Source organism: Aegilops tauschii, chromosome 3 (genome assembly GCF_002575655.3).
Source record: "Aegilops tauschii subsp. strangulata cultivar AL8/78 chromosome 3, Aet v6.0, whole genome shotgun sequence".
Taxonomy (NCBI): Eukaryota; Viridiplantae; Streptophyta; class Magnoliopsida; order Poales; family Poaceae; genus Aegilops; species Aegilops tauschii.
In genome coordinates, this window is record NC_053037.3 from 441,118,142 (window position 1) to 441,136,088 (window position 17,947).

General features: G+C 45.6%; 3 protein-coding genes across 3 annotated transcripts; all 3 read right to left on the bottom strand.

Moving 5' to 3' along the window:
• Positions 1-1,374: 1,374 nt before the first annotated feature.
• LOC109749569 (early nodulin-like protein 14) lies at positions 1,375-2,457 on the bottom strand. The gene is made up of 2 exons (XM_020308511.3): positions 2,175-2,457; positions 1,375-2,085 (listed from the first exon to the last, which is right to left on the bottom strand). The coding sequence occupies exons 1-2, from the start codon at positions 2,356-2,358 to the stop codon at positions 1,547-1,549; spliced, it is 723 nt and encodes a 240-aa protein (XP_020164100.1). The 5' UTR covers positions 2,359-2,457; the 3' UTR covers positions 1,375-1,546.
• Positions 2,458-5,793: 3,336 nt separating this feature from the next.
• On the bottom strand, positions 5,794-10,345 carry LOC109749547 (sulfite exporter TauE/SafE family protein 5). Its single transcript, XM_020308492.4, has 4 exons — positions 9,344-10,345; positions 6,697-6,837; positions 6,441-6,593; positions 5,794-6,310 (listed from the first exon to the last, which is right to left on the bottom strand). Exons 1-4 carry the CDS (start codon positions 10,151-10,153, stop codon positions 6,002-6,004), a joined length of 1,413 nt encoding a protein of 470 aa, XP_020164081.1. The 5' UTR covers positions 10,154-10,345; the 3' UTR covers positions 5,794-6,001.
• Positions 10,346-11,980: 1,635 nt separating this feature from the next.
• LOC109749542 (autophagy-related protein 18f) lies at positions 11,981-17,225 on the bottom strand. The gene is given in 8 exon segments (XM_020308486.4): positions 11,981-12,052; positions 12,055-12,317; positions 12,504-12,670; positions 12,769-13,593; positions 13,696-13,932; positions 14,598-15,014; positions 15,086-15,547; positions 16,501-17,225. Coding segments are annotated over 8 exon segments (2,640 nt in total). The 5' UTR covers positions 16,708-17,225; the 3' UTR covers positions 11,981-11,990.
• Between the last annotated feature and the right edge of the window lie 722 nt (positions 17,226-17,947).

Below are 17,947 nucleotides of genomic sequence, written 5' to 3' on the forward strand. Positions count from 1 at the left end.
TTCTATCAAGTCTTAATGGTGGCTTTAGTTTATAGTAGAAGCCAACAAGGTCTTGATCATCTTCATGGATCGGCATCCAACATTGATTATGGTCGCTGATCTGGATCACCGTGATGCTTGTAACATATATTCTTTCGAATTTTGGAGTGCCAAATAAAATAATTTAGTAAATAGATATTATTTATTTTTCCTGTTTGTGGTAGGATTATTAAAAGAAATTTGAACTTCCTAATGACTTGTTTAAAATTTTCCTAATGTCTAAAATATTCCTGTAGAGTGGATTGCTATTACTATATGCAAGTTTAATTCTTGGTTTATGAAAATTCATACGAATCCGAATTATATTGCTTGGACTCATTTTTATTTTGTGGGCCCATGTAAAATTTCCAACACCCTATTTCAGTTTTCAAACAAAGACAAAAAATTACTTTTCTCAAGTATGAGAAACATGGATGGAAATTGGTTATTTCGACTCATATGCATCTTAAAGTTTTTTTTGTTTTTCTATAAATTAATAAAACATAAGACTATTAGATTTAGTTAAGCCTCCTTCAAATTATTTTTTAAATAAATTGAAATTTGAAATATATTAAAGGGTGGCAATCCTTTTTAATAAGTTCATTACTAGATTTTTATGAGAATTTATTGTAAATATGTAGCATTTGTATTTTCCATAATCTATTTCATGTGATTTTATGATTAGATAGAATAAAAATCCAAAAAATGTAGTGGAACATTTTTATACGCATGTGCAGCGGAACATCTCCTGATGGGCCGCGGAACACCTCCTCGAGGGCTATGTGTCGCCCCTACCGAGAGATAATACATTTCGCTCAAGCTATATTGCGAATGGGCTGGCTCAGCAATCGGTTTCTAGTCAGCGCGTTTGATGTCTACTTTTTTATGTACTTTGTACACCTTTTGTGTACATAAGGAACATTTGTATTTTTTTATTCGTTTACATTTTTCAGTTATATGCGAACCAATCTATGGTATCCCCAGCCCACCAGGGTTCAAGATGATATGCCGGCTCAGTTTTTCGGAGGTGCTCGTAGGGGTAGAGTGTGCATGTGTGCGTTCATAAGGATGATTGTATGCACGTGTATATGAGCGTTTGCGTCTGTACTGTGTTAAAAAACATTTATCAGTTATATGTTTAATATATATTTCCAAACACTATTTTGAATACAGGTTAGGTATTATTCAAATACGCGGTTAATCAATTTTTGAAATGGTATCAACATTATTTTTAAGTTGAGCAAACATTTTTTTTAAACTGCACAATCATTTTTTCAAAACTTGCTCTAGTTTCTGACTAACTCTTATAAAACAAGTAAACAGCACGATACATGTTTTGGACACAGGAGGACTAGCTGACGGTGCCACGAGCCAGTAATCTCGTCCAAGAGACTGCATAGAGCTCACCATAACGAGCAATTATTATCAGGTCTCTCAACAAATCTCACCTCACAATCTGAACACACGATACAATGGACGAGAACAGGGATGTAACACATGTGATGGTATGATCTACAACTTCGCAAACTCATAGAGCTAGAACGGCGAACCAGAGAGCTACGAGCCCCAGTGTGGCATAGCCCCACTGTCCATGCCACGCGGCTGCACTGTCCGACGACATCGGCAGAGAGGCAGCTGGCGAGGACATCGGCGCCAGCGTCGCGAGCGGGAAGTACGCTTCCGCAGGGTCCACCGTGGGCGCAGCTGGAGGTGGGGAGTGCCTCTTCTTGTGCCTCTTGTGCCCTGCATGCCTTGGCGGTTCAGCCGCGGGTGCCGGAGCCGGTGGCCATGTCCTCGGAACCGGCGACGGCGGCGTAGGTGCCGGGGGCAGCTGGGGCGGCGAGCTGGGCGCCGTGGGTGCAGGGCGGTCGGCGACCTCCACCTCCAGCTTCATTCCGTTCTGGCAGTGGCCCGGCCCGCCGCAGATGAAGTAGCGCTTCCCCGGCGCCGTGAGCGCGATGGTGGTGGTGCCGCTGTTGTCGATGATGACGGGGTTGGCCGTGGAGCACGCTTCGTAGTCGTCGGCGGTCACTTCAAGGACGTTGTGGTTCGAGCTGTACTTGAATGCTGCACAGTTTTGTCGCAGAAGAACGTTAGCAGGAACTGCAATGCACAATCACAGATCAGTTTACGTCGTGCGTGTTGATGATACTCACTCAGGGTGTCTCCGGGAAGGAAGGTTTGGGCCGAAGCCCAGGACTTGTAGTCCGTCTTTCCCTGCCAGCCGCCGGTTGGGTTGCCGACGATGTAATCGGCAGCGGTCACAACGTGGACCAGCGATAGCAGCGCGGCGATGCAAACCGCCGCCGTCACCGCCGCCATCTTCATAGCAGAAGGCATGCTCTGGTGTCTGAGGTAGGTAGCCGAAGGTGCACTCCGAGCCCTATATATAGGGCAACCACAACCAGCGTGCAAGAGACAGCTAGAGCTTCGTGTGTCGGCAGACCAGAAGAGGGAAGGAGTTGGTACGCGTCACAGAACAGAACAACCAGTAGAGCAGATCCACGTTTTGGAGCATGCATCGGCACCCTGTGCATACGTCCGTTTCCTGCGTCCAGCCGATCATGCATCTCTCGGGCACGTAGAGGCTGCGGCAACGCGCCCGGCCGCTGGCTGACAAGCGTTTCCGGCCGCAGTGGGCTGCCCACTGGCACCGGCGCACGGCAGCAGCATGTTCCGGGCGGTGTAAAGTAACAGGAAAGAATGTTCAGCCGAGCCGCGGGTGGCGCGTGCGCCGGCCGCACGGCGCCTTTTCACCGCTGCGTGTATGGTGGTCACGCAGGACATTCCCCTCGTGAACGGGCAACGCTACAGTTCGCGCTGGAATCTACGCTGGCGCAGGATCCGGCCAAGAGCGTGGGGAGTGGATGGTATGGAACACTCGAGAGCACGGCGCGGTCCAGAGCATGTGCAATCGGGCCGCAGCGGCTGCCGGTGGAACGAGGACGACGGAGATGGCGCCAACCGATACATCCCAGAGCGTGCGCCCAAGGCGGAGGACGGGTGCGGTGGATGCGGGGCGAGCGCGTCCAAGTGTTCGACACGCCCAAGTGGCAAGGGCCGCCAGGTCATGTCAGGGTTGCTTCAGGCTTGTTACTGTGTTCAGAACTTCAGAATTCTGAATTTCTTTTACCCGTGATTTTACAACGTAGCGAACTCAACAGCCTGAGGATTTCTTCTTCATCCTTTAGCAGGGGAGCTTGAAGCCCATGCACTGCCCGCTCGTGTACTGCGCCCATACACGATCGAACTGCGCCGGAGCAAGTGATCACGATGGAGCTGAGCGCCAAGATGCTAAGGACGATGAGTGGATCCCTGCCCGATTTTCTGATGGCACCCTCAATCAAAGACCACAAGAAAAATGGCGCACTATAGCGTTCTGAGCAATGTATCGCTAAATAAATCAGTGTACAATGTTTTCAGTGGCGGAGGCAGGAATGCATATAATCAGATGTTGGGGAGGGCCGGCTGCAGCCAACAGTAATAAGTAGTCACTGTTCATATGCATAATACAAAGGAAATTAGGATGTTGGGGAGGGCCCGGGCCCGGGCCCTGGCTAGCCGCCCCCTGCCTCCGTCACTGAATGTTTTGCTAATAGCACCTTATAGCGCGATATAGGACACTAAGAGCATATTTTATGGGTCGCACTATTTTGCTACAAAGCACCGTTGACGCCTCTTCCTTACCAAAGTCGACCTGACCTTATCGACGACAGCTAAGAAGTATCCTGTATCCGTGCATGTGTCCCTGAGGATTAGCGCCCTAGAGTCGAAGCAGTCGTCGTTGAACCCTTAAATCGGTTCAAAGAGCCTGACACCAGATACCGCCAAAGCGCAAGCACAACAAAAAGCTCTAACCCTGTTATCTCAAGGAGACGGTAGGAATTTAAGACAAAGCCCTATCGCATCATCCAGACGGACAAACTCGGGAGGATCAGAAACCGAAAGATCAACTTGAAGAAGAAGCATCGCCATCCATGTGAGACTAAACAACCCCAACCTAAACTATTAGCCGCAGCCAAGGCATCGGGGGAGTTGCGGACAAAATGGAGACAACTCCATGGGCTTGCCGACGGGCTTGGTGAGTAAGAGTCGCAATGATTTATTAATAGACTCTTTTCACAGGCATTGCACTATCATACAAAATAACAAAATCTTACCTCCAGTTAATCCACAATGATCTGTCTGCAGGGCTTTTTCGCATGTTACTTTGGTTTGTTTGTAATATACTTGATGTAATATCCCATTTTTAGACTTTTTTTGCGGGCATTGCACTATCATACAAAAATAAAATGAAATTATTACCTCCAGTTAAGTCGCAGTGATCTGTTTGCAGGGTCTTTTTGCATGTTACTTTGTTTTTTTAGTCTACCGGCTGTATTATTATTATTATTTTAAATTTGGAATTTTAATAAAATAAAGGTAAGTACATATTTTAGATGCTCCCCCCCCCCCCTCACCCCGGCCGCTCTCGGTCGTTTGTGTGTGACGACGGTTGTATATGAGGTTTCCCCCCTCCTTTCTCGGGTGATATGGCAATAAAAATTCAGGTGGAGGGATCCCTATCCCTCCCCAGGTGACATTAAAAAAAGATTTGAAACCTTTTGGAATATGCGAACATTTTGTTGACAAGGAGTAAAAGAACTTTTCCCAAATATTCATTTTAGATTCTATTTGATTCCTTAAAGTATTCAAACCCAACCTCAATTCATTTAATTATTGGAAGGTTTGAATATTTTATTTGATGCTTTTAAATATTTGAACCATTCCAATTCCAAATGAAAAAAAAGAAAATATTATTAAAGAATTGGAGATGATTTAAATATTATTTTGATTATTTTATTGAATTTGAAGTTTTATATATATATTAAGAAAATATTATGTTAATAAAATAAAGGTAAGTGAATATTTTAGTTTATATACATAAATTTAAACTATTTTACAAAACTATTTAAAAGGGCTGAATAGCCTTTATTTTTAAAAATGATATTTTTGTATGTATTTTGGCCAGGAAATATATTTCCTAAACTCTAAAGAATGTTTGTTATTTGAAAGTTTTTGTGGATTTTTTGGATTTGAAATGGAGTTATTTAGAGGTCATATTCAAATTCTATTAGGATTAGAAAATACCTTTGAACTTTTTGGGACAACCAGTACCATAAACATGCGGCCTATCAAACGTCGCCCGCGCCTACATATCACATTCTTTACTCCATTTCAACTTTTGGGCTGAACCCACTCTTACCTGGTTTTTTTTCTCTACTCTCTCTCTAAAAAGAACTGTTTTTCTCTTTCTTTCTTTCCCAGGTGGCCTCTGCCAAAGGCCCATATTCGCAACGCAAGCCCAGGAGGAGCATGACGCGTCCAGTGCTCTCCATTCCTCTGTGTCTTTTTTTTTTTTTTTTGCGGGTGCCATTCCTCTGTGTCTCAGTATTCTAAACATAGTCGTGACCTCTCTGAATAAGGCGACCGGACTTTGTGCTTTTCATGTCGCTATTTGGCCTGGTTTTCTCTTTCCCGAACTACAGCTTGTATGTTTCTACCCTTAGTCTTTAACGAAAAGGCAGAGCAGCAGTAACAAATATCAGGTGGTGCATACAATTCTAAATTCTTAGCACTCAACTACTCCCTCCGTTCCAAAATAGATGACCCAACTTTGTATTAAAGTTAGTATAAAGTTGAGTCATCTATTTTGAAACGGAGGGAGTATACGCTAGGCTAGATCACGCGGGCCTAAATAGCTAGTTCCACCACTGTTGGCCCGTCCATGATCACAGTGTCATGTAAGCTTCTTCCAGAAGCACATATTTATTCACACGGAACTACGCATAGCCCATAAACAGCCATAGCAACACCAAGAACAAAACCTTTCTTCAGAAAAGACATAAACGCCAAGCCAGAAGAAGCAATTAGTAGCTAAGCACCTCTCAGCCATGCTCTCATATACGCATGTAGTATAAACTATCGTACTGACGAATGTCAGTCAGCAAGGCAGCTTGAACCCCATGTACGCTCCGCCGGTGTACTGCGTCCAGACATCTAGGGCTCCGAAGCAGGTGACGATCACGGTGCTGAGCGCCATGATGGCGGTGACCAGGAACACGATCATCGACACCCGCCCGGACTTCCTGACGACCCGCTCGATCAGGACCACCCCGGCGATCGAGGCGAAGAAGCATATCCCCGCGTAGACCGAGGCCTCCCCGATCCCGTCCATGCCCAGCAGGATGAACTGGACCATCGACATGGACGCGCAGAACAGCACCATGAACGAAGACGTCGCCGCCGCAGTCTGCAGATGAAAAGAAGGCACATCGAATGTGTGATCATCTGATAGCTTGCAAACTACTACTAAGTACTACGCACAAGATCAACTTGAGAACATGCACCATCATGCATGAATTGTTGCGGTCTCCGTGTACCTGCGGGGGTATCCCGATCTGAAGGAGAACGGGGTTGAGAAGCAGCCCTCCGCCGATGCCGAAGAGGCCGCTCAGAGATCCGGTCACGAAAGCGGCCAGCGGGAGCGCGAGCGCCGGCAAGCTCTCCGTCTTCGTGTGCACAGAAGAATTTGCCTGCATGAGTTGAGTACATGACCAAGATTCATTCAGTCTCATTTGGTTCTCCATTCAATTTCTGCCAATCAGAACATGAGAGACTGATTGGCCTACGACGTACCTTGCCATCTTCGTGGCGATGTGCAGCCTGCTTCTTCCTCTTTGCGTATATGATATAGGCTGTGAAAGCCACGGCGAAGGGCACCTGGGACACGGTGGCAAGCCAGTATGCCACTCCGCAGGGCTTTATGCTGATCACTCCCTGCACAGACAGCATTACACTGATGGAGTCGTTTATGCATTTCATATGATCGGTAAAAGTCTACCGTCAGAGGTGCGAGCTTCCGCTGACGCTTTCGATCTGTTGAATGAACTCATGCAACAATGAATGTGGACAGGCGTAAAGACCCGATTCCAAGCACAGAAAACAGCTTCCCACCCATGGACGTGACTTTTTAACTAATACTACTAGTAGTAATAGAGTAGGTTATCTGCCTTAAACTAATGCTTTGTGCTGTCCATTCGCTGGATAACTTAAGTTTAACAGGCGATCCCTGCCTTGGACAAAGTTTGATATATCCATGCTAGCTTTATTTTGGTGCCATGGCTAGGTAGCTAGCTGACTTTAAAAAATACTGTGGGAGACAAATGGCTAGTTGAAGTGTAGAATGAACCTAGACGCTGGCTAGACACTCTTGATCATTTCTCATACCGGCCGACCTATGTGAAGTGTGCTGCCTATATAAGTACTTTTTCTTTTTGCGGAAAGTCTATATAAGTACTTATAACACATGATTTTTGAACCGGTGTCATCAAGCAGATGGAAAAGAAAATGACGAGATGGATGTTGACAATCTTGCTACAAGAGCACTGCTACACACACGATAAATTCATGCACGATCTGCGCACGACAACACATCTACACCCTTAGGTTGCCTCGTTTCGTAAATCTCTGTGGCCCAAATCATGTCGTGTGTGGATCGTGCATGCACGGATCGTGTGCACAGCACTTCCGTTGCTACAAAGCAAAAAAATGTTAGTACTGTTAATTTAGAACGTTGGTTCTAGTGTCGCCTCGCTGGTGGACAACCTGATGCTAGTGCCTGCCGACATGGCCGTGTTGGACGAAGGAGAAGCAGGCTGTGTGTGGCGGGTCGTTTTGCCGAATGCAGCCACAACATAACAATTTGTTTGTTACCGGCCGTCAGGGCCTTCCAGCAGTTTTCAGTTAAAATGATAAACAGTACTACTTTTTTCCTCCCTTTTTAAAACATATTTATCTGAGTGGGGTGTTTTGGAACGAGCTCGAGTAAACCCTTTTCAAAAACAGATGAAATTCATATTTAAATATGTCAAAAACTTCTAAAAAAAGGCATCTATGTATAAAAAACGTTCAATTTGCCATGTTTAAAAATCTGACATCTAAATTGTAGCCGGATCCTAAGTTTTGATTTAGGGTGTGGTTAAGTCTCAGCCGACTGAGACTTAACCAAGTCTTGATCAAGTGACACAATGTATAAGAAGAAAAAGAAAAAAAACATGTAATGGAAAACTTTGTACGAATCTCCATGCAAGATCAAAGGAATATACTCCCTCCGTCCTGAAATACTTGTCGGAGAAATGAATGTATCTAGATGTATTTTAATTCTAGATACATCCATTTTCATCCATTTATGCGACAAGTAATTCCGGACGGATCGAGGGAGTAGTATCGATTGAGACATAGCGAAGCCTCGGTCGACTAAGACTTAGCAATCCCGTTTGAGTTATATGCAACAAAAAGTATACCATCGGATTTGCATTCGAAGGAAGTTTCAAGTGTGATGACTTTTGTGACACTTTGTTAGTCAAATTAGTGGCCGAAGTTAGGTTTAAACTCGAGGGCCATATATTTTAGGATGAGATTATTTGTAAAAAGGAATATCTACCGCCCGATGGTCGCAAACTTGATCCCCTCGTACACAAGCACCCCAAAGGCAAAACGGCAGAGTACATAAGAATCATGACACAAGGTTCAGAAATTTGGGTTTGCTATTTCTCAGTCGATTGATAAATAATTAATCATTTCTACATCACCTTTTTTTTTGCGCATACATTTCTACATCACCTTGAGAATCTTATGATCCGGTTTCGGGATTATTGCAAGTGCAAAAGGATGGGAATATTGATCCAACAGGTATCAAAACAATTGTTTATAAGTCAACTTGAGTCATAGTCACCACATGAGGATTATTAGAACATCTTCGTTAGAAATTGCCCCCGTGAGTAGTATATATTAACGAAAGTAGCCATATTTTGCTCAGGCTGCTGCATGTTTTAGAGAGGACGTGCTAGTGCTACAAAGGCCGAGAAAGCACAGAAAACGAACCTAACCCTCCAAGCGACATGGTAGTGACATTTCGCCAAAGCAGAAAAAGGAGAAGAAGGGGCTAGCCACTCCTTTCCGGTGCATCAAAAAAAGAGGAGCATAGTGCCAAGCAAGAATGACAACAAGCGATCCCCTATCCCCTAGACGTGATTACGAACGCGCACTGCCGTTGCCGTTGCTTTTATTTGGCTTCTCATGTACTACTACGTACTGCCGTTGCCGACCTGACCTACCTATCCGTTTCCCTTCTCGTGCTTGCCCTGTGCGCCCCTATCCTATATGCGCACTGGCGCGGACGCCTTCCTATGGTCTATGGAGCGGGTCCATGGCCTGCACTGCTGCAACGGCAGCTCCAACGGCCTACGCGAGGGAAGCGGAGGAGAGAGCGCGTAGGCCATACCTTCCCGTGCTTATCTCCGATGAAGACGTGGAGCAGGAAGAAGCAGAGCCAGACGACGACGAGCACCGCCACGTCCTTCCACGGGAACCCCACGCCGGCGCCGGAGCCGCCATTGCGAGCCGCCTGGCCCCCGTCGTCCTCGGCGGGCTGCGGGAGGCCGCCGAGCAGCAGGGGCTCCTTGTGGTCGTGACGCGCGGCGGCGGCGGGGGCGCCGGCGCCGGCGCTCTCGGACCGCCAGATCTTGGCCCCGGCGCGGCACGTCTTGGCGGTGCAGAAGGCGAGGAACAGCGAGAAGAGCGCGGTGATGAGCCACTCCGGGAACATGACGTTGCACACCACCCCGATGCTGACGCCCAGGAGCAGGCACGGCTGGAACAGCAGCGCGATGTCGTAGTCGATCAGCGCCGGCCGGCCCCGCGCGCGCCAGAGGTTGTAGAGCACGTTGGACGCGGCGCCGCCGGTGACCATGAAGGAGGAGTAGGTGGTGGCGCGCTTCAGGGTCAGCCCCGCCACCAGGTTCAGGATGGGCAGGAACAGCGACCCGCCCCCGACGCCGCCGGCGCTCGACACGGACGCCGCCAGGAAGGCCAGGACCCACGCCAGGACGGTGTGCCGGCGCACGCCCCCGGCGCCGCCGGCGTGCGAGGACGCGTCGGACAGGTAGTGCTCCCGCCATTGCGAGAGCCGGGTCAGGAGGTGGTGGCCGGGGTGTGAGTGTGACGAGGTGGAGTTGGACGCCGCGGCGGCGGAGAGGAAGCAGATGGAGGTGGCGGCGACGAGGAGAGGGATGACTCGAGTAGTCCACGACATGTTTTGTCTCGCTCGCTCTGCTTGTTGCAGAATGTTTTGGGTGCTCTGTGTGGGTGTGGGAGGCGAGAGGCGAGATGCTCGTGCCTTGCGGCTGCAGGTTTTATATGCGGGTCTGGGTGTGCGTGACACGAAAAGACTGGGTTATGAAAAGGATTTGAATCGTTACAAATGCAGAAAATTAGCTTCAGATCTAAAGAAAAAAAAAAGATATGTGCCACTTCAAGACGTCCCCATTTTATTCGAATGTCAAAACGTCCCAATTGCAAATGTCCACTCAGTTACATGGAAGTGCATATAACACCACTATGTTCGTGCAAATAAAAATTATGACAATAGTAACACTACATGTTCCCCGCAAAAATTTTAAAAAACATTATGACACTACAATACTAGTATTATCTTTTATCTGGCCCAATTATAATGTCTAGTGAAGATACCAAAACGCTCGTTCTCTTCCTCGTTGTATAGGTTTCTTGAGATCAAAAGACCATATCCGTACAACCAGACGGCTCAGAGTTGTAAATAACACTGAATAATTGTTTTTCAGTACAACCTTCGTCGACCAAGGTTGTCAACGCTTGAAATCTATTTTCTCCCGCTTTGTGGATGAGAACAACCACGACGCAAGTGCGTGTGCAGAATCTGAAAGGAGGGGGCGTATACCCAGCGAGCAGAAAATAGCTAATGGAGAAAAGGAGATAATATGATTTGATCAAAAGCTTCCAAGAAACCAGAAATTGCTAATGGAGGTCGGATTCTGTGGAGCCCGAAATAAATCAAGAATCAACTTTTCAAGTTTCAAAAAATCTGATTTTTTTATACATGTACACATATCTATGTACATGGGTATTTTCTGAATCTTTTGAAACTTAAAAGGTTGGCTTTCAATTTTTACAAAAAATCAGGCTCCATTGAGCCAAAAATCCTCACTCCCAATAACCAGAACTCTTTCGGCCTGGAAAAGGCAATATTTCCTTATTTATCTTGTAAATATTTTCTGATACCAATATTATGCAAACAAAATAATAATTTACTACTGTACGTAGCAACTTAAACTTCGTCAGGAACTAATCGTTCCTTGTTTGACTTGGTGAGTATCGACAGCACAACATAATTAACCGGTGGTATTGGTCCAGTTGCAACACAGTTTACCAGAACTGACAGGAAATCTCTAGTAGTTGCCACCGACACATATGCACATAAATATTCACAAATTAAGGGCTATTATTGAAAATGGAATGAACAATCTCGTTATGTACAAGTTCTTGTAAGATAGAAACCCCAACTTCACATCACTAGGGCTTCCATACACGCAGGGCCATAATTCGACCTCCCTTTCATCCTTTCCTTGGTAAACTTATCATGAATGCTTATAAATAGTGGAGTACTACAGAAGAGAGGCCAAGAACTCCAGATGGAGAAATGAAAGAATTAACAGTTACACACGCACGGGAAAGACTTCAGCGATTCAAGGAGCTCCTCCACCAGGACCATCACCAGTGATCATCTGCAAGGCATGCCAACAGCCTATGACCATTACTTCCAAACGAAATGGTTCAAGCAATTTTAGCACCCTAAAACGACACAGCAATATACAATATATGTTGAGCACCACTTTTTATTTTTATTTTTATTTTTACTTTTGGAGATCGAGCACCACATATTATTAGTGCAGAAGAAACGCCATGGAATATGTGCTAAGAATTGAGAAGATCCAAAACATCATTTAAGCTCAATTATTCAGATGCAATGCAACACACTACCTCAGAAGTTCAAACAACTTAATATGTATGCCTGTGCTTAGAAAAAAATGCTGTGGTGCTTACCTTTGATATCGTCACTGGCATAAGTCCGGGAGTAGCTCACTATCTTCACAATCGTCTTTGCTATTTACAACTCGAGCTGGGCCTCCGTGTTCAGGCTCTCAGTGTTATTTACAAGCTCGGCTTGGTGGTTAACGTTCAAGTTCTTATTTACAGCAGCAGCAGCAGCACTATCTTCTACTAAATATTGGCCAACACTGTTATCATCAGAACTATTTGGGACTTCAGACATGCAATCCAAAGAACTGCAACTGCTTCTGGAAGAGAGTCTACCATCTGCTGAAAATCCAGACTTATGTCGCTGCAGCAACCCACTTCTGTTACTATCAGGTGTGTTCACCCTAAAGGTAAAAAAGAAGGGAATTAGAAATTAGCACAATGATCAAAATTGAATAACATCAACACACCATCATCATTATATAAGGAAGATTTATCAGCCTTTATCAACCTGATGGATGTACTACATGACTAACTTAACACAATCACTAACATAAAGCACCAAGCACAAATGTAAGCTTAGAGCAAACCTTGTCTGTTGAAACCTAGATGTGTGAAGTGAGTCAAAGACCGGTATGAGATTCTTTGACCTTGATTCCACATTATAACTCTGGACTTTTTCAATTTCGATTTCCCCTGAAATGTTATCAGTGGCATATGCTTCTAAGGTGTCGCTCCCTATTACTTGAAAGTGCACCTGGGCCACCGGTTAACACACAGGTGTTATGAATGCAGAAACATAGAAAACATAAAAGACAAATGTGGTATTGGACGAAAACAGGTAAAAAGAAGTACCCCGGATCTTGACCAGACTGGAATCTGCACAACATGTGTCTGCAGTTCACTCTCCGAAATATAATAATTATGATTTTCATCAGCGCTAAGCTTCAGCCTTTCAGTAGCAGCACCATTGGATGGATAGATACTAGTTCCTTTCCGGACCACTTTCTGGAAAATTTTATTATTTTCACCACTGTCAAAATCATTATATAAATTACTCTCAGCAGTATCTCTTCTATTTCTCTTTTGACAAACATCCCACTTCTGAAGAGGTTCAATAACAAATCTTGTGTCAGTTTCTCTTTGAGATCCATAAGTGGCATCTGAAGGATAATCAATTCCAGAATCTGGTTCAGCTGAGTGATGGAGAACATACTGTATGATACTCCCAGAAGGAGAAAAAACTAGTAAATAATACTTCATGCAAAGCAAACTGTCATCTGAATTAACACCACCCTTGCAGTTGTGAAATGTTGAAGCAATAGCACCAGAAATTGGACTGGAAACACCTGTTGCAAATGCTGCAGCACCATGGACAGCACCCTTCAACAAGTTACTCCCATTTCTTATTCTAGTAACAACAGATAATGCGACAGGGGGGCCAGATAGAGAAAGCATCTTCTGACTAAGGCTCAAAGAGGGACTTGCGTTTTGAGACCAATGAGTGGCATGCTTAACTGATGAATCCACAACATAATTATTTTCTGCAAGGTTGTTATCACTATAGCGAAAGCTTGTGGATCCACTATATGGAGATATTGCAAAGAAATGACTTGTTCCCCTCGACGAGCTAATCAGTATCCATTCACTGTCGTCGCTAAAGCTGATATCTTTTATGACCTATCATAAAGGTCATATTGTTATAAGTCATCAAATATAAAGGAAATGGTTAAGTAATACGAATGCATTTAGCCAGAAAATGAAATATGAATGCCAGCTTACCGCATTGGTGATGCCTCTTTGCAATTTAAACAAATGAACGTAGGCACCATTTGGACCATCTTCTGATGCACTCCCATCCACAGAAGGCATAATGCGAAAAACGTTGATGTTTCGGCCATGAATAGAAGCTGTCACCAGCAAAGTTCCACTGGGATCAAAACAGAGTGCTGAAATGGGACTTGTATGTGCCCTGAACTGAACTATCATTGCTTTAGATACAATATCTCGAACAATGACCTGCCATTGAAAGGGAACAGCATCTATGTCACATTTCATGAAGTACATAAGACAAACATAGCAGATAGCACATATAATTGTAGAAAGACACATGTTTGAAGTTAATCACAATTTAGTAATTCAACTTAATCGAAGAGGGCAAAGTTTTGTCATCCAACGCCCATCCATCTACTATCTTTGATTCCCACGCCAACCAAAGGCAGGAGGGATTTACTTTCCACCCGTCCTACTAAACTACCTACTTTATTTAGATTTTAGGTTCGAGAAAAAACTACACATCGCTACAAGGAAACAGAACTTTTCATAATCTTCTGAATAAAGCAGATTAACAAAATCTTTTCAGGGGGTTAGAATATAGACAGCCATTCTATTATGTTGTCTCTATATGGTAAATAATATGCCACAACCATGAGTTTTGCACGGCATCTACACAGGGTTGCATGGAGCAGACGATACTCGTGAGGAATACCAACCACATTGTCAGGTTGTTACCCACAGTCACGTCAGTTATTAGGTCCCTAACGGTCTTAAAATTCGTCATTGTATGTATGATTCGCATGTGGAGACAACATAATAGAGTATCCCATATGCCATAACCGACTGGTTTACCACCTTAGGGATAAGAGAGTTCATGAAGAACATATGTGCTGTGATAAATAACGTACCGTTCCTGCATATTCACTGTCAATAGTATGCCCATTTGTTACTCCATTTGCTTTGAAGCCAGCATTCCCTTGCTTTATATTACCATTACCATTTGGAATCATGTCTGAATAATACCTGGACAGCTTCTTATAGCCAACATCACCAAGCGTCACAATGCCAGCAGCCAATTGCTTGCTTGATTCTTTTGCATAGTATGCAACCACACTGCCGTTTGAACCAGGAGGCGGAACTATGGGAGACAGGCTCAGAAGCTGAGGGCTAACACGGCCTGTATTTGGAACTGGAACTGGACTCCCAGAATACGCAATCCATCTTGGACCTAACCCAAGTGGGCCATAACCAGAAATCGGTGAAAGTATAGGGCTGGTAAGAAGTGTATAGTCCAGCTCCAATGTCGCAGCATCAAAACAATGGATCTGCAAAAGGTTTGTTCCATTAAGATCATCCATGATCCAAACACCGATTTAGAACCAGGAAGTATGCATACCTGAGTAGCCTGAGAAACAGCTACAACTCTAGGACTGCACCTTATGGAATAAACAGCTGATCTGAACTTCATTGAATGAACATAACCGTGGTCCTTCAGCGAATAAAAGCGAACGATGGTAGGCAGTTTTTCACTGCCACTATTATGGTAAGTGCCATTAGTTCCATTGAAGCCAGGGCCATTGGCATCATGGCCGTTTGCACTTCCTGTGCTAGTTCCACCACCAGCAAGAGCCAGCAATGGCCGTGCATCTACAAATCTGTCTTCACCTCTCTTAGAGGCAATTGGTTTCTTCAGCAGTTGTATGAAAGAAACAGCACCATCATGTCTTGATTCTATCTGTCTTACATCATCGGCTTGTTCAACATCCCATACTTGGAAGCCTGATCTGTATGCTAGCAGCAAAACCTGTCGCAGCACGTCACCCCCACATTCAAGTTTATCAAACCCAGCCCATTGTACCTGTAAATCACATCAGAGGACATGTATTAGCACATTTTCACAGTGAGATATTATTACTTATGAGGATTATAAGAATCAAATCATATATTCAAGAAGATTACAAGCCTATACACTTTGCATGGAAATGCTAAGCATCTAAAATACTGACTATAACACAATGATACTTGTCGGTATGAACCACTAACCATCAGTTTCAAGATCAGGAACAACTTTTTTCTTGACATAAAGTATATTTCAATACATAATATGGTGATATTCAAGGTTAATGACACAGCAAATTTTCCGATTAGCCCTTTTTACAAGAAATGTCGTGTTACAATGTCAAAAGGTTAAGAAATCAGAATACAACTCACACTCCCATATCCTTTAGTAGATTCATTGTGCATAATGAATGTATCATTACAACTTTACACGCACAAGGAATGATTTAGAATATGCATTGTCAGAGTGTCCTGACCTGTCCCAACAGGAACATTTCAGATCCGGATAATTGCAACCAGAACTCAAAGCTAGCTTGTATATTCATGAATCATGATAACTCTTATGATTCCACATCTGCGGCTCGTCTACTCATCAGACACTTTGCATTTCTGCTAGATATTAGCTACTACAATATAACATGCCAAAAGAGCAAGTACACGATGCAAACATCAGCAGTTGGGTATATGGTGCTCAGCATAAATGCGTCGACACTAACAATAAATACCAAAATTGCCACATACGGTTGTGCAGCTCTGGTGGAGGAACAAAATTGGCAGTTCCTTCCGGCCACAATTAATTTTTTGCTCCGTTTGCATCGGTTACCATTATTAATGCACACGTGGGACAACTAAAATCGTGCATACTAGTGTCCAATTATTAGCAATCTAACCAACACTTGCTATGCTTGAGGAGCGACCAGCGGAAAAATTCAAAAAGAAAAAGAGGATCGAAAGAGGGAGTGGGGGCGGAACCTGGTCGCGGCCCGCATCCTCGTCGTGGCTGGCGATCGAGTTGACCAGCGAGGCGCCGGCGGAGCGCAGCGTGGAGGCGGCCGTGGACGCCCCCGAGGAGACGATGCGCATGTAGCTGGAGAGCGAGCGCGCGGAGAAGAGCCCGCCGCCGCCCCCGCCGCCGCCCCCGCCGCCGGTGCCGCGAGGAGCCTGCGCGCCGTTCCGCATCAAGCCCAAGCCAAGCCCAACCAGGGACCCGTGCACGCTACCGCCACCAGGCACCACCACCGCTCCTCCTCTCCCTCAGATGCGAAACGGAGCCTTGGCCTGCAAGCTAAACCAAACCTAGACGGAACGCTCGCTTGGCCTGGCCTGGGCGGCGGCGGCGCTGCGACGATCGAATCGGCGACTGAGGTCCCCCCGGGCTGTTTCTCTTGGGGCTCGGAGGAGGCTCTTGCAAGAAACAGCCCACCAACCGTATCCTCAGGTGAGCGACATGGCCGAGCTCGGAGGTCGCGTGTTGGGGGAATCGGCGCGGGCGCGGGGGGCGGGAGGCCTGGATGGGGCGGCGAGGACTGGTGGTGGGGAGGCCGGCGAACTGGTGGTGGTCGGGCGAGCAATTCGATCGGAGAAAGCGAGGGTTTGCGGTTTTGAGCCCTGTTCTTTCTTTTTTCCTTTGGCCGTGTGGGAAAGGGAAGGGAAGGGGACGGAGACGGACGGGGTCCTGGAGGTGGGATCGATTAGGTGAAAAAATATTGAAAAATCGGTTGCTGCTTCCGCTGAGTTTTCGAATCGAATCGGAAAATAATAATAATGATGTGGAGCGAAGCCGGTTGGCGTTTCCTAGTTTTGCTTGGCTTCGTGTGGAGTTTTGATGCGGCAAGAAAGCGAGAAGACGAGGCGGCCAAGGAAGGGAGCCGAGGTTAACGAGTAGTAACGGGGATCGATTATCTGGCCTACCCGACTACGTTCGCGTCGTCGTTGCCTCGCCGGCTACGCTTCCCAGCTCTCTATCTCGTGTCGTGTGGTCCTCTCCTTCGCGTCCGACGGATCTGCCTGGCACGGTCGGGTTCGGTGGGTCGATTCACCGCGCTAGGTGGGCTCATTGGCCCGGTCTGTCATGAGTATGCATCTTTTTCTTCGTTTGAAAAAGTATGCATTTTTTTAACACAGTACACGCGCATACACTCACCCCTATAAATGCACACACGCACACCCTATTTCTATGAGCACCGTCGAGAGACTGAGTCAAAATATCATCTTAAGATTTACGAAGTCATCGTAGGCGCCACGTCTCCTCCCACTAAAAGCGCATCGCCGAAAATCCTGAAATAAATCCAGAAATAATGCGAGCACCAGGACTTAGACCCTGGTGGGCTAGGGATACCACTGTTCACGGAAAAAGTATGCATCTGGATCGTTGACGCCGTGTGTTTGCCGCCCCATTTATTTGACAATAGAATGACAG

What these genes read in the sequence shown, in the direction of transcription:
- LOC109749547 (XM_020308492.4), bottom strand. Translation starts at nt 10,153, where the DNA reads ATGTCGTGGACTACTCGAGTCATCCCTCTCCTCGTCGCCGCCACCTCC. An exon ending in TCGGAGATAAGCACGGGAAG is followed by an intron (nt 6,838 to 9,343) that starts GTATGGCCTACG and finishes CTGTCTGTGCAG; the next exon opens with GGAGTGATCAGCATAAAGCC. An exon ending in ATCGCCACGAAGATGGCAAG is followed by an intron (nt 6,594 to 6,696) that starts GTACGTCGTAGG and finishes CAACTCATGCAG; the next exon opens with GCAAATTCTTCTGTGCACAC.
- LOC109749569 (XM_020308511.3), bottom strand. Translation starts at nt 2,358, where the DNA reads ATGCCTTCTGCTATGAAGATGGCGGCGGTGACGGCGGCGGTTTGCATC. An exon ending in CCTTCCCGGAGACACCCTGA is followed by an intron (nt 2,086 to 2,174) that starts GTGAGTATCATC and finishes AAAACTGTGCAG; the next exon opens with CATTCAAGTACAGCTCGAAC.